The 12,188-nt window shown below is 46.3% G+C and overlaps 1 protein-coding gene across 1 annotated transcript in view; it reads left to right on the forward strand.

Moving 5' to 3' along the window:
• Window positions 1–12,188, forward strand: part of CHAT (choline O-acetyltransferase) — a 70,204-nt gene that overhangs the window by 13,170 nt on the left and 44,846 nt on the right. Inside the window, exons 4-6 of the mRNA XM_015428343.1 lie at window positions 2,476–2,529; window positions 6,091–6,271; window positions 8,043–8,220. Of these exons, the coding sequence (XP_015283829.1) occupies window positions 2,476–2,529; window positions 6,091–6,271; window positions 8,043–8,220 (413 nt within the window). The remainder of the gene's footprint in view (window positions 1–2,475; window positions 2,530–6,090; window positions 6,272–8,042; window positions 8,221–12,188) is intronic.

Below are 12,188 nucleotides of genomic sequence, written 5' to 3' on the forward strand. Positions count from 1 at the left end.
AGCACAGGAAGGAGGAGCTATATTGTCAGTCTGTCCCACGTGACCCGCAGCTTCTGCTGTTGCCAGAGCAGTGGCTCCTATGCTGCTATTGTAGTATGAATGGGAATATAAAGATTTTCATATATAGGTTTTTCCTTCTTGATTGTTCATATTCATATTTCTCTCGTTTTTATAGATTTATTCTTTAAGTAATCGTTTATTAGGATGTTAGAAAGGCCTGTTATATAGAAGGCTTTCCTCTTGTAGGTCTGATATTGTTAGCAGACAACATAATAGGTACAAAATTCATCATTCTGTAGTTCTTAGGGCAAACCTTTCAATGTCTGGGTCAGATAAGATTTTAGTCTCGTATGAAGATTCCTTGCCCAATATCTTTTAGGTTAGGTTAAGTAAAAACTTAGTTTGACATAGATATGTTTCTTTATATCTGGCCAATCAGAGGATTATTACTCAAATTACCACTATCTTTTGTAACCAATTATGCTGTTTGAATATTGTTTTCTTGATGATGTCAGTCCATGTATAAAATATCGTGTATTTCCTGAATGTGTTCAGAATATGCTCAAGAAGAAGATGAAGAAGAAAAAGAAGAAAGTTGTCAATTTTTGGTTAACTATGTGGTCTAATTGTTTTCCTATTAAAAGAGGCATGTTTCCTGATTATGCTGAGAAGAAAGCAGTCAGTTTTGATGGGTCCTTTGGCCTGTTTTCCATATGTCATTACAATAAAATACAAGAACTTCCTCCTCATTTGACTTCATTTTTGACATGGAATCTAATAGGTACAACACTATGGCAACACTGGAAGAAGTCCTGTATTGTCTTACCAGAAATCCAGGGAAATCGGAAAGTGCTAAAATTCTCTTCTTTGTTTAGTGGAACAACATCAAATGTACCCAAATGGTTACTGCTGCGTTCTTAGAGACAGCCCTGGCAGTAAACAACCAAGTTGGAAGTATTGTCTGCTGGGAGATGTGATATGGTAGGACAGGAGGTGAGAAGAAGAAGGAAGGAGATTTGGACTGGGCATCGGTTGCCCCGACCCGGAAGCCGCAGGCTAGCCCAATCTCATCAGTTCTCGGAAGCTGAGCGAGGTTGGCCCTGGTTACTACTTGTTTGAGAGACCACCAGGGCTTTTTTTGTCGAAAAAGCCCAGCAGGAACTCATTAGCATAATAGGCCACACCCAACAGCAGAAACTCATTAGCATATTAGGCCACACCCGGACAGTGCAGAACGTTAGCATATTAGGCCACACCCCCATGCCTTCCCTTGGCTTGCCCAGGTGCAAGTCGGTCTTGGACAGGCTGGGGAAGACTCCGAGTAAATGCCTCCCCGATCCTCCCCACCATGGCCTGCCCACCTTGGAGTCGCCCGGTGTGTGTGTGTGTCACTCTCCAGGCCTTCCCTCTGTAGCCACGCACGCAGAGGTTTTGGCTGTAGTGGGCGTGGCCAACTCTGAAGCCAGCTGGAACTCCGTTCCTGTGCGTTCCTGCCCAAAATTAGCCCTGGAGACCACCAAGGAAGTCTAGAGCTGCTCCACAGAAGCAGGCAATGAGAAACCACTTCTGAACCTCTCTTGCCTTGAGAACCTTACGGGGGGTGCTGTAAGTCGGCTGCGACCTGACTACACTTCCCATCAGCCCTGTCCTGGCTAGCCTCAGATCTCAGGAGCTAAGCAGGGTTGGCCCTGGCTAGTACTTGGATGGGAGACCACCGAGGAAGCCCATGGCTGCTATTCAAGGGCAAGCAATGGCAGACACCTCTGTTAGTCTCTTGCCTTGAAAACCCTATGGGGTTGCCGTAAGTTGGGCTGTGACTTGACCGCACTTTCCACCACCACATAGGCTGCCTTCCTGCGTGATCCTGTTTAAGATCTACAATACACCTAGTCTGTAACTTAAATTGTGTTGCTTGATACAACAGCCACATACACATCGTGAGCTGCTACTTGGTAAAAAGCAGGGCTATTTTGGGGCAGGAACGCACAGGAACGGAGTTCCGGCTGGCTCCCGAGTTGACCACGCCCAACAGGAACTCATTAGCATAACAGGCCACACCCAATAGCAGAAACTCATCAGGATTGGCTACATTAGGGGTGTGTGGCCTAACATGCAAAGGAGTTCCTGCTACAAAAAAAGCCCTGGGTTTTGACAACAAAAAAGGTAAACAGAATAAGAAGCAAAAGGTGGGTGTGGCTGGATGTCGACACTTCTGGTAACATGGGGGTGCAGCCTAATATGCTAATGAGCTATGCTCTCATGGGTGTGGCTGGATATGCTAATGAATTTCTGTTGTTGGGTGTGGCCTATTATGCTAATGAGTTCCTGCTGGGCTTTTTCTACAAAAAAAGCCCTGGTAAAAAGTCCTCTATGCATTAATAATAACAGTAGAGCATCCTGAACGTTATAGTGTGAAAATAACCCAATGCAGCTCCACAACAGGCGATTCATACAATTTCTATCTTTGACTTGCAGGTTCGCTGCCAACCTCATTTCTGGAGTCCTCGATTATAAAGCTCTGCTGGACACGTAAGCAATCCGTTTCTTGTGCATAGCATGAATCTGCATTTCAGTCGGAGCAGAAAGCCAGCCAGATTGTCTCAGAAGCAGTTTAAGGCCATGTTTACACTACAGAAGGAAACCGGTTTTGAACTGTGTTTTTGAGAAAGATCTCAGTAAAGCTCAAGCCCTGAATCTCTTGACAGGGGATGTTCTGTGGATTGTCTCCAATGCCTTGCCTCTGTCCTGGAAGCATGTGAGAAAACAATAAAAGACTATCTCTATTTGCTAAGTTCCTATGGCTTCCTGTATGGTTAAACATCACTAAAATAAATACATAAGAATAGCTCTATACAGTAGGCAGTTATGAATCTGCCATCTCTTCTTTTTAGAAGTCAGCCATCAGTCCCTACTCTCTCAAAAGGGTTTCACAGGACCAAACTACACATTACATCTGCCATGTGGTTGACATGGGGACTTAACAGCCATACAGAAGCTGCGAGTTCCCTGTGGGAACTCAGTTGAGATGCACTGCAGGGGCCCAGTTCTGGCTGGGACCACAGCATGGGTGGAGGAGGGCTTTGCCTTCCCACCGTTCCATTTCCCTGATCCAAAATGGCTCCGGTATGTGTTATTTGTCCCATCAGGGGGTGCACATGCCCTGCATTAGACAGAAGGCCACCAGAGGTCACCTGGCTGTAGTGCAGATATGGCCCAAACTGTGGGGTCTCTTTCAGGTCCACGTTATAAACAACCCAAGCACCGAGCAGCTTGGGCATCTTTTCATACCACAGCAGCCGGTGCATGTCAAACTGCCACCAGCCATGTATTTATACAATTCAATGCCTGTTAGCTTCGGCAGCACTTCTAGTCCACGAAAAATGCATCATTTCAGCAGCACATCCAGTCCATTAAATATGAAGGGCCTTCATCATTCCTGGGGCTCACATGCCTACGTGAGCCTTCATTGCAACAGTACATGCGCCTAACATGGCTGCTTCAGATCCGTCTGACCATTGTGTGTGTCGTTACCTTAGTAAAAGGTAAAGGTTCCCTTTGCTCAAAAGCCAGTCGAATCCGACTCTAGGGTTGCGGTGCTCATCTCCGTTTCAAAGCCGAAGAGCCAGCGCTGTCCGGAGACGTTTCAGTGGTCATGTGGCCGGCATGACTAAACACCAAGGTGCACGGAACGCTGTTACCTTCCCACCGAAGTGGTACCTATTTATCTACTTGCAATTTGTTGCTTTCGAACTGCTAGGTTGGCAGGAGCTGGAACTAGAGACGGGAGCTCACTCCGTCACGCGGCACACTCGGGTCTCAAACTGCTGAACTACCGACCTTCCACAGCCTGCAGTTCAGCTTCTTCACCACTTGAGCCACCGCACGGCACCAATTGTTGTGAGAAAATGTGTGTGGCTGGCACGTGTCTGTGAATGCGTCCACCCGTGCCACCCACACTCCCCCCTGGTTCGTGTGTCCCCTGAGTGTTGCCTCCTTACCAAAGGCAGAGGTGTACGCTTGGAAACCACTAAAGGCTGGCAGAGACACTCAAAGGTCTCTTCTTAAAATAAAACTTATCTTTATTAAAGAAAAACATTCAAAGATTTACCTGGCAAGGTGACCGGCAAGACGCTATGCCAGCTTGCCAACACAGTAGAATCCTATTTCCCAAATATTGATAGTAAATACGCAGAAAAATAAACATGCAAGCAAAGTATCCCACCCAAAGCATGCAGAAAACGAAAGGCCTTTCGGGCTGGCTCCGTTAGTTGTGTACTAAATCTGAAATCGCTCTCTCATCAGTAGTTCCTTAAGAAACATGTGCCCAGTAGCTGCATGCTGTAATGCTGATGAATTTTTCTTCTAAGCTGACTAGATAGGTGGACTTCGCCACCCTCCTCATCATCCCTATAACAAAGAAAACAGTCCTGTTAATTGAATTCTTATGCTACGTAGCCTTGTTTTAATCAAAAACTGCTACTACTTACAAAAGGGGGCCGCGGTGGCTCAGAGGTTAAGACGCTGAACTGCAGACTGGAAGGCCAGTCGTTTGGCAGCTCGAGACCCGAATGCCGCGTGACGGAGTGAGCTCCCGACTCTGGTCCCAGCTCCTGCCAGCCTAGCAGTTCGAAAGCAAGAAATTGCAGGTAGATAAATAGGTACCGCTTCGGTGGGAAGGTAACAGCATCCCATGCACCTCGGCATCTAGTCATGCTGGCCATATGACCACGTCTTCGGACATCTTCGGACAGCGCTGGCTCTTCAGCTTGGAAATGGAAATGAGCACCGCCCCCTAGAGTCGCATTCGACTGGCTTTCGAGCAAGGGAAACCTTTACCTTTACCTTTTACTACTTACAATCCTTTGGGAAGTTGGGGTGGAGACCCTGAGAACTATGTGGAAAAACACAGGTCTTCACGGTCCCCTTGCCATGTTCTGCCTTCAGTCTGCAAATCCATTTTGCCTTTTGAAAATGGACCTTGGTTGATCTGTCCAATATGGGATTATCAATTTTTAATCCCCTTCCCCAAATATGTAAGGGAGCACAAAAATCAGTTTCCATTGTGTAATGTATTCAGCCTGACATGCCCGGACTTGCCCGGGCTGGCCAGGCACAACTCTTCAATAGCTTCATGTCCAAAGACAATGGGTCCGTAGGATCGGAAAACACAGGTCTTCACGGTCCCCTTGCGAGGGTCTGCCTTCAGTCTGCAAATCCATTTTGCACTTTTCAGCCCCTGACATTCATGCTACCGGTTTGTTATTCCATATCTTTACATAGCTATCTAGATTGCCCTTTGAAAATGGACCTTGGCTGATCTGTCCAATATGGGATTACCAATTTCTTTAATCCCCTTCCCCAAATATGTAAGGGAGCACAAAAATCAGTTTCCATTGCAAATAAGGTACACAAGCCCGTGAGAAAGTATCCACAAAGGAAGTTTAATTTCTCCTTAGCCGTCAAATCTATTTGCAGACCTGTATTGAAATGACCGCATTGCTTGCAGAATGCTACAAATCTGGGCCAGTGTGGGTTTTTTTAACACAAAATGAATGCCCCGTGTTTTTTGTATCCTTTTAGAACTGCCCATAGCTTTAAAATGTACGTTGTATTAGATATATGGCTTTGCCGCCCCTCTCAGTAAGACACGTCAAATGCATGTCACAAAACCCAGACCTTCACTGTCCCCAAATGCCCTGACCCTTGCCCAGGACCCTTTCAGCTCATGTCAATGTAAATACTTACTGGTGCGTTGATAGATGGGGGGGGCGGGATGTATGCGTCAGTCTTTGTTTTGCATGCACTGCTGTTTGCGTTTTCAACACCCACCCACTGAATGCAAATAGAACTGCATAATGAAGTTATAAAGGCATGTCAAGAATCCTGTATATTTCAGTCTGAGTCTGGTAATCCATCTATTTCCCTCCACTGTAACCTTATTTTAGTATGATTCTATTTGTGTTGTATCTAACCTAATTGTCAACAGAACAAAGGACAGATTAGATTTCTTTTCCCTTCTGTCTACCTCCCTTTCTCTCTCTCTCCCTCTCTTCTCTCTCTTGCTTTGTCTCTCTTCTTCTGTTCCTCCAGCCATGCTGTACCTGTTGATTTTGCTCGTGGACAGCTGTCTGGTCATCCTCTCTGTATGAAGCAATACTATGGCCTCTTTTCTTCCTATCGTCTTCCAGGACATACCAAAGATACCCTCGTGGCCCAGAAAAACAATATCATGCCAGAACCGGAACATATTATTGTCGCTTGTAACAATCAGGTGGGTGGAGAGTAGAATTTTGTTCTGTCTTTCCGCGCAGTCATTTCAAAATTTTAATTCTGTGTTTCTCTTGAATTGACCAAGCAGGTCTTTGTGACGAAGGTGGTAGAATTGCGGGAGGGGGACCTTAATTCTTAACACACACAAAAAGTGGAAAGGATGAACAATGGGAACTCGCCCTGTTTTTCCACTCTTTGCAGCAGTCCCGTTTGCACGTTAATTCTTAACAAAAAAAAAAGTGGAAAGGATGAATAATGGGAACTTGACCTGTTTTTCCACTCTTTGCAGCAGTCCCGTTTGCACATGTACAATCTCTAAATTTGAATGACTGCCACATACCCTTCAACACTTGAGTAAAGCAGCACTCATGCAAATCAAATACGTGAGTCCTCCTGTGTTTTTGTGTGCATGGTGACCACTTAGGATCTAGACCTTGGTACACACGGAGAAGCTGTCCCCCTGTGCCATTTTTCCAGCCCAAAACATTCTTAGGGGGGTGCCAAAATAGGTTTCCCAAAATAGTTCCCCTTAGGACCAATGCTCCCTCTAAGCTGTGGAGTCTTGTGAGCAAAAGCCCTACTTTGTGAGCTACTGGCATTAAAGTTGCAAGTGAGTGATTTGGCTACTGCATAAATCAGTTGGCTCTGGAGCCATCCTTCCTGAGCTAAGACAAAAATGTGTGAGCTAGAGGCTAAAAAACGGTGAGCTAGCTCACACTAACTCAGCTTAGAGGAAACACTGCCTAGGACTGTTTCGGCTTGGGAAAAGCGAGCAGAAGGGACAACTGCAGCCCTTTCTCCAGGTGCTCCATGGTCCTGATTCTAACCAGGCACCCCATGTGCTGGAATTCAGGAGAACCTGCAACTCACTTGTGATTGTATTGCATAGGTATGACACAAGCTTGGGGACCCCAGGCCCAACTTGAGTACCTCATAATTTGTGAAAAGGCCACAGGGTCTCCACACCATGTTGCATCATGAGAGAAACACTGCAGGGAGGTGAGGGAAATCTGCCTTTTAACAGTTCCATGTACAAAGGAGCGTTCCCTTCATTGCTAAGCAATCCACGTTGACTACCTATCTCCGTAGGATCTGAGTGTTTAGCAGTTTCCACCATCAGCACAGCTAAGTGCTGCAGTTTTTTCCTGGGGAGTACCACATCAGTCTTGGTGGTGGTAAGTGAAAACCTCATAGAGTTTTCAAGGCGAGAGACAGACAGTGGGGGCCTGCCATTGCCTGCCTCTGCATAGCAACCCTGGACTTCCTTGGTGGTCTCCCATCCAAGCAGTAAGCAGGGCTGACCCAGCTTAGCTTTCAAGATCTGATGAGATCCAGCTTCCTGGCCCATCCAAGAGAGGGCTTACATGGCTCTTTTTGTAGCAGGAACTCCTTTGCATATTAGGTGACACCCCCCCAAGAGCTTACAGAGCTCTTCTTACAGGGGCTACTGTAAGCTCTTGGAGGATTGGCTACATTAGGGGTGTGTCACCTAATATGCAAAGGAGTTCCTGCTACAAAAAGAGCCCTTACCCACCTAAAAATGAATCCTCCTTTTGCCTTCTTCCTGCTGTACCATGTCCCTGCATGCTAGGGAATAGTTTCATGGGGAAGGGCTATAGCTTACCTCCCCAGCCTGCAATGGAAAGCCTTGATTCACCAGATCCTGCTGAGAAGTTTAACTGGGCCCCAGTCCCTCTAAATTAACCCAGGAGGTTCAGTGGTGGTCCATTCGTTTGTGATCTCTCTTCTCACTTGTGCCGCTTCCTCTGCAGTTTTTTGTTTTGGATGTTGTCATTAATTTCCGCCGTCTCAGTGAGGGGGATCTGTTCACCCAGTTGCAAAAGATAGTCAAAATGTCGGAGAGTGAAGAGGAGAGACTGCCTCCGATCGGTCTCCTGACATCTGATGGGAGGACAGAGTGGGCAGAAGCCCGGAAAATCCTTGTAGAAGGTAAGCAAAAACCACGTGTCCCAGAATCTGTCCATTGTTGTTGTTTTTTTCCTATTACCCTTCCATGTTTCAAAATGGGGGCTTTGAACCTCAGTTCCAAAGTGCTGGATTCAAGTCCAGTCGCACCTTAATGGCCAACCAGATTTTCAGGGTATAAGATTTGGAGAATCAAAGACCCTTTGTCACGGAGGGAGCTTTGACTCATCAAAAGCTCATACCCCCCCCCAAATCTCGTTGGCCTCTAAGTCACTACTGGACTCAAATGTAGCTCTTCTACAACATACCAAAATGGCTAACCTGAAACTCAGTTCAAAACTGACTCAGTACAATTTATTCAACAACTCGTGGTGTCAAAACACGTTTAAAATTCAGATCACAACAAAAACATTCAAAGCATATAGTATAAGCATCTAAAATGAAGGTCTGATAAACTTCTAATCACACAAAAGAAGCCTTTGGCCAAAAATATTACACCTAGTTGTCAGAACAGTATCATAAGCTTGTGTCTGAACTGTACGGCTTGTGGGCGAATCATACAACTAGACTTTAAAACCCCTGCATATAAAAAAAGGAGCTGTGAGGGAGAAACTTCTCCTTATCGTGACCTTCCCAGTTTTCTGTATAGCGGAAGGGGATTGGCATAGAGAAGCATTCACCCAATGGAGTTCCCAGTTGCAGTCTGAAGTGGAACAGTCTGTAAACAGAAAGATTTGCCATTTCTAATGGCTGGGAAAAGCAAATGTAGTTGATGTCCAGAAAACTGAACCTGTATCCATCTATACTTGAACAGTTTATAATAAGAACAACAATTATATAAATACTAGGAATAAGGCCCGTTGTGGAAATAAATATAATGAGCTCTAGAAAGAGACTCTGGGCAGGTGCCCTGGCCTTGGGCAAGCAGCGTAAATTCGCTGTGGTGACCTCAGCAGGGTATAATGACAAAGAGTCCACCATTCTCTCCAGGGGAACTGGTCTCTACCACCTGAAGAGCAGTTGTAATTCTGAATGATCTCCAGCCCTCACCTGGAGATTGGCAGCAATGGTTCCACAGGAGGAAAGGTACAGTCTTTCTCTGCAGTGGGGACCAAAGCAGCTCACATCATTCTCCTTTCCCCCTTTTGATCTGCACAACAACCTTGTGAGGTAGGTTAGGCTGAAAGTCTGACATAGAAAATCACCCACTCAGCTTCCACAGCAAGAACCAGGGTCTTGCAGGCCCTGCTCTGAAGTCCTAACTGCTACACCACACTGGCTGTTGTATCACCTAGTATCACAACTAAACTCCAGACAACAGATCTCTCTCTCCTCCTGGAGAAAATAACTGCTTTGGAAGGTGAACTCTATGGCATTTTATTTAGCTGAGGCCTCTTCCCTCCCCAAACTCTGGCTTCCGTAGACTCCACCACAAAATCTCCAGGAATTTCCCAACCCGGAGCTCCAGGAATTTCCCAACCCTAGTCAGGACTGGCCCCAATGAGTTCCCCACAAAGGTTAAAGTAGGCCTGGAAAGGGCCTTCCCCCCCCACACCCTTTTACTGACAGAACCAAGCTTGGTTGCCTAGCAACAGCCACTAAGGGGAAAGTGAGCCGCACAGCAGGGGGACAAGAGAATGGTTTGATGGCTGCTGGCCCACCTCAGTACCCAGCAAGCAGTAGAAGCATCTTCATCAGGAGGCACAGCTGTTTTGGCAGTTTGTTCTGAAAGGGAAATGGCCAAGCCAAGAGTGGGCAAGGGAGAGGAGTGGACCCAGCACATAGCCAATGGCACATAAGTACTCTTGAGTGGTGGTTGACGGGCCACTGGCTGATGGAGCACACAGCACAGCCAATGGGAGAGCTGGAAAGTGCCAATACATTGGGCTTTTCAAAATATATATATTACTAAATCAATGTTAATGGAACTTCTTCTCAATGTTATATATATATATTACTAAATCAATGTTAATGGAACTTCTTCTCAATGTTATATATATATATTACTAAATCAATGTTATGGAACTTCTTAGTGTTTTGTGAACAAATGGTACTGTTGCTAATACATGTACAGTGCAATCCTAAGAAGGTTTACTCAGATTCTAACTCAGGTCTATGCACTGGGGCTTACTCCCAGGAAAAAGTTCTTAGAATTCAGGGGCAGCATGGGAGGGAAAATTGGCCCTAGACAAAGGAGGGAGGGAGGGAAGGAAGGAGAAAGCCATGCCTCTACTTCATGGGGCTCAGCCAGGCACTCCCAACAGCTCTGCCAGGAACAGCCGTGGCCATCTTCATGGTATGCCATGTTTTGCTGGACATAGTATGTGCATGCACAGCTACAGAAGCCAGGAACCACTTACCCTGGGCTGGATATGGCTTGCCCACTTGTGAAGGCTGGAAGCTACCTTACCCAGGCCAGGCATGGCCTTTCTACCCTGGACCAGACTGGCCCAAGTGGGAAGAGGCAGCCCATCAGCCGTCCAGGAAATTCCCCAGTGGCTATAATAGCCAGTCCACCCTTGTTAGGGCCGCCCTGTTAGCTAGTTCTAAAGCCAGGTTTTTAATTTGTCTTGTCCAGTTGTACTGCACATTCATGTTTCTCTCTTTAAAAGATTTTGAAGGTTCAGATGTGATGCGTCTGGACAAAACCAGAGATGACAGGAGAGATCTGTCAGTAAAATTCTACGTGTCCTTTCCTTTACCTGCTCGGTACTTGTAATTTTCCCCCCCAGCCAGGTTAACAGAAGCATCAGGGAAGCGGGGAAATCAGCCAGAGGAAAGGGTTAAACAAGCCCTTCTTACACCACTTTCCTTACTGGATTAGCAGCTCCCTACCCACCCCCCATAGCTGGTAAAGGGAGAGTAAATACATAGACACATTGGAGGTCCAAGTATGAATTTCCTGCATTGGGTTTCTTTTGGTCCTTGCTTAATATGTCATGAATAAGGAATCTACTCCCTAAGATCTGTCTTTTTCCTCTGACGTCCAGAATGGGGTGGGATGGACTAGATACCCCCATCACCTTCAAAGGCCTCATCCAACCTTCTAAACCTGTCTCTCTCCAACCCTCACCTAAGGAAGCAGCACGACTGCCACAACTAGTAGTCACCAGCCATCCATGTTCATCCAGGGCTATTTTTGGGCAGGAACGCACAGGAACGGAGTTCCGGCTGGCTCCCAAGTTGACCACGCCCAGCAGGAACTCGTTAGCATAATAGGCCACACCCAATAGCAGAAACCCATTAGGATTGGCTACATTAGGGGTGTGTGGCCTAACATGCAAAGGAGTTCCTGCTACAAAAAAAGGCCCTGGGTGTTGACCACAAACAAGGTAAACAGAATAAGAAGCAAAAGGTGGGTGTGGCTGGATGACTATACTTCTGGCAACGTGGGGGTGCAGCCTAATATGCTAATGAGCTGTGCTATCGGGGGTGTGACCTAATATGCTAATGAGTTTCTGTTGCTGGGTGTGGCCTATTATGCTAATGAGTTCCTGCTGGGCTTTTTCTACAAAAAAAGCCTTGTGTTCATCCATCCATCCATCCATACATGTGTATATTAGCCATTTACCAAACAAAAGCCTAGAGAAATGGTCATCTCCTTGCTTGACGGCCATGACACTATGGTCCACTACACACACTACACTACACACAAAGACAACATCATTTTTTCCTTAGCTGACCCATTTCTATCCCAATTAGTTCCCCAGATGTATTATTTCTCCCCTTACTACGGTAGCCCTGTAGCTCTGATGTTTATACAGTGAGCGCAGGGCTTAAAGGGTTTTGCATATAACCGAAGAAGGTAAGCCCGGTTTGCTGTTTCACACCCTGTTGGTTTAGGGTTCTCCACGCCCGGCTGAGGTAGCCTATCTTTGGGATCAGAATGCAAAAATCGAGTCAGCTGCTTTCCTTTAACGAATGACGCCACACTGCTGACCCAGCAAGAGAAATGTCAAAGAGGCTGCATTCTGTCACGCAACGCTGCTTCC

Source organism: Gekko japonicus, unplaced genomic scaffold, assembly GCF_001447785.1.
Source record: "Gekko japonicus isolate JY-2015 unplaced genomic scaffold, Gekko_japonicus_V1.1 scaffold4396, whole genome shotgun sequence".
Lineage (NCBI taxonomy): Eukaryota > Metazoa > Chordata > Lepidosauria > Squamata > Gekkonidae > Gekko > Gekko japonicus.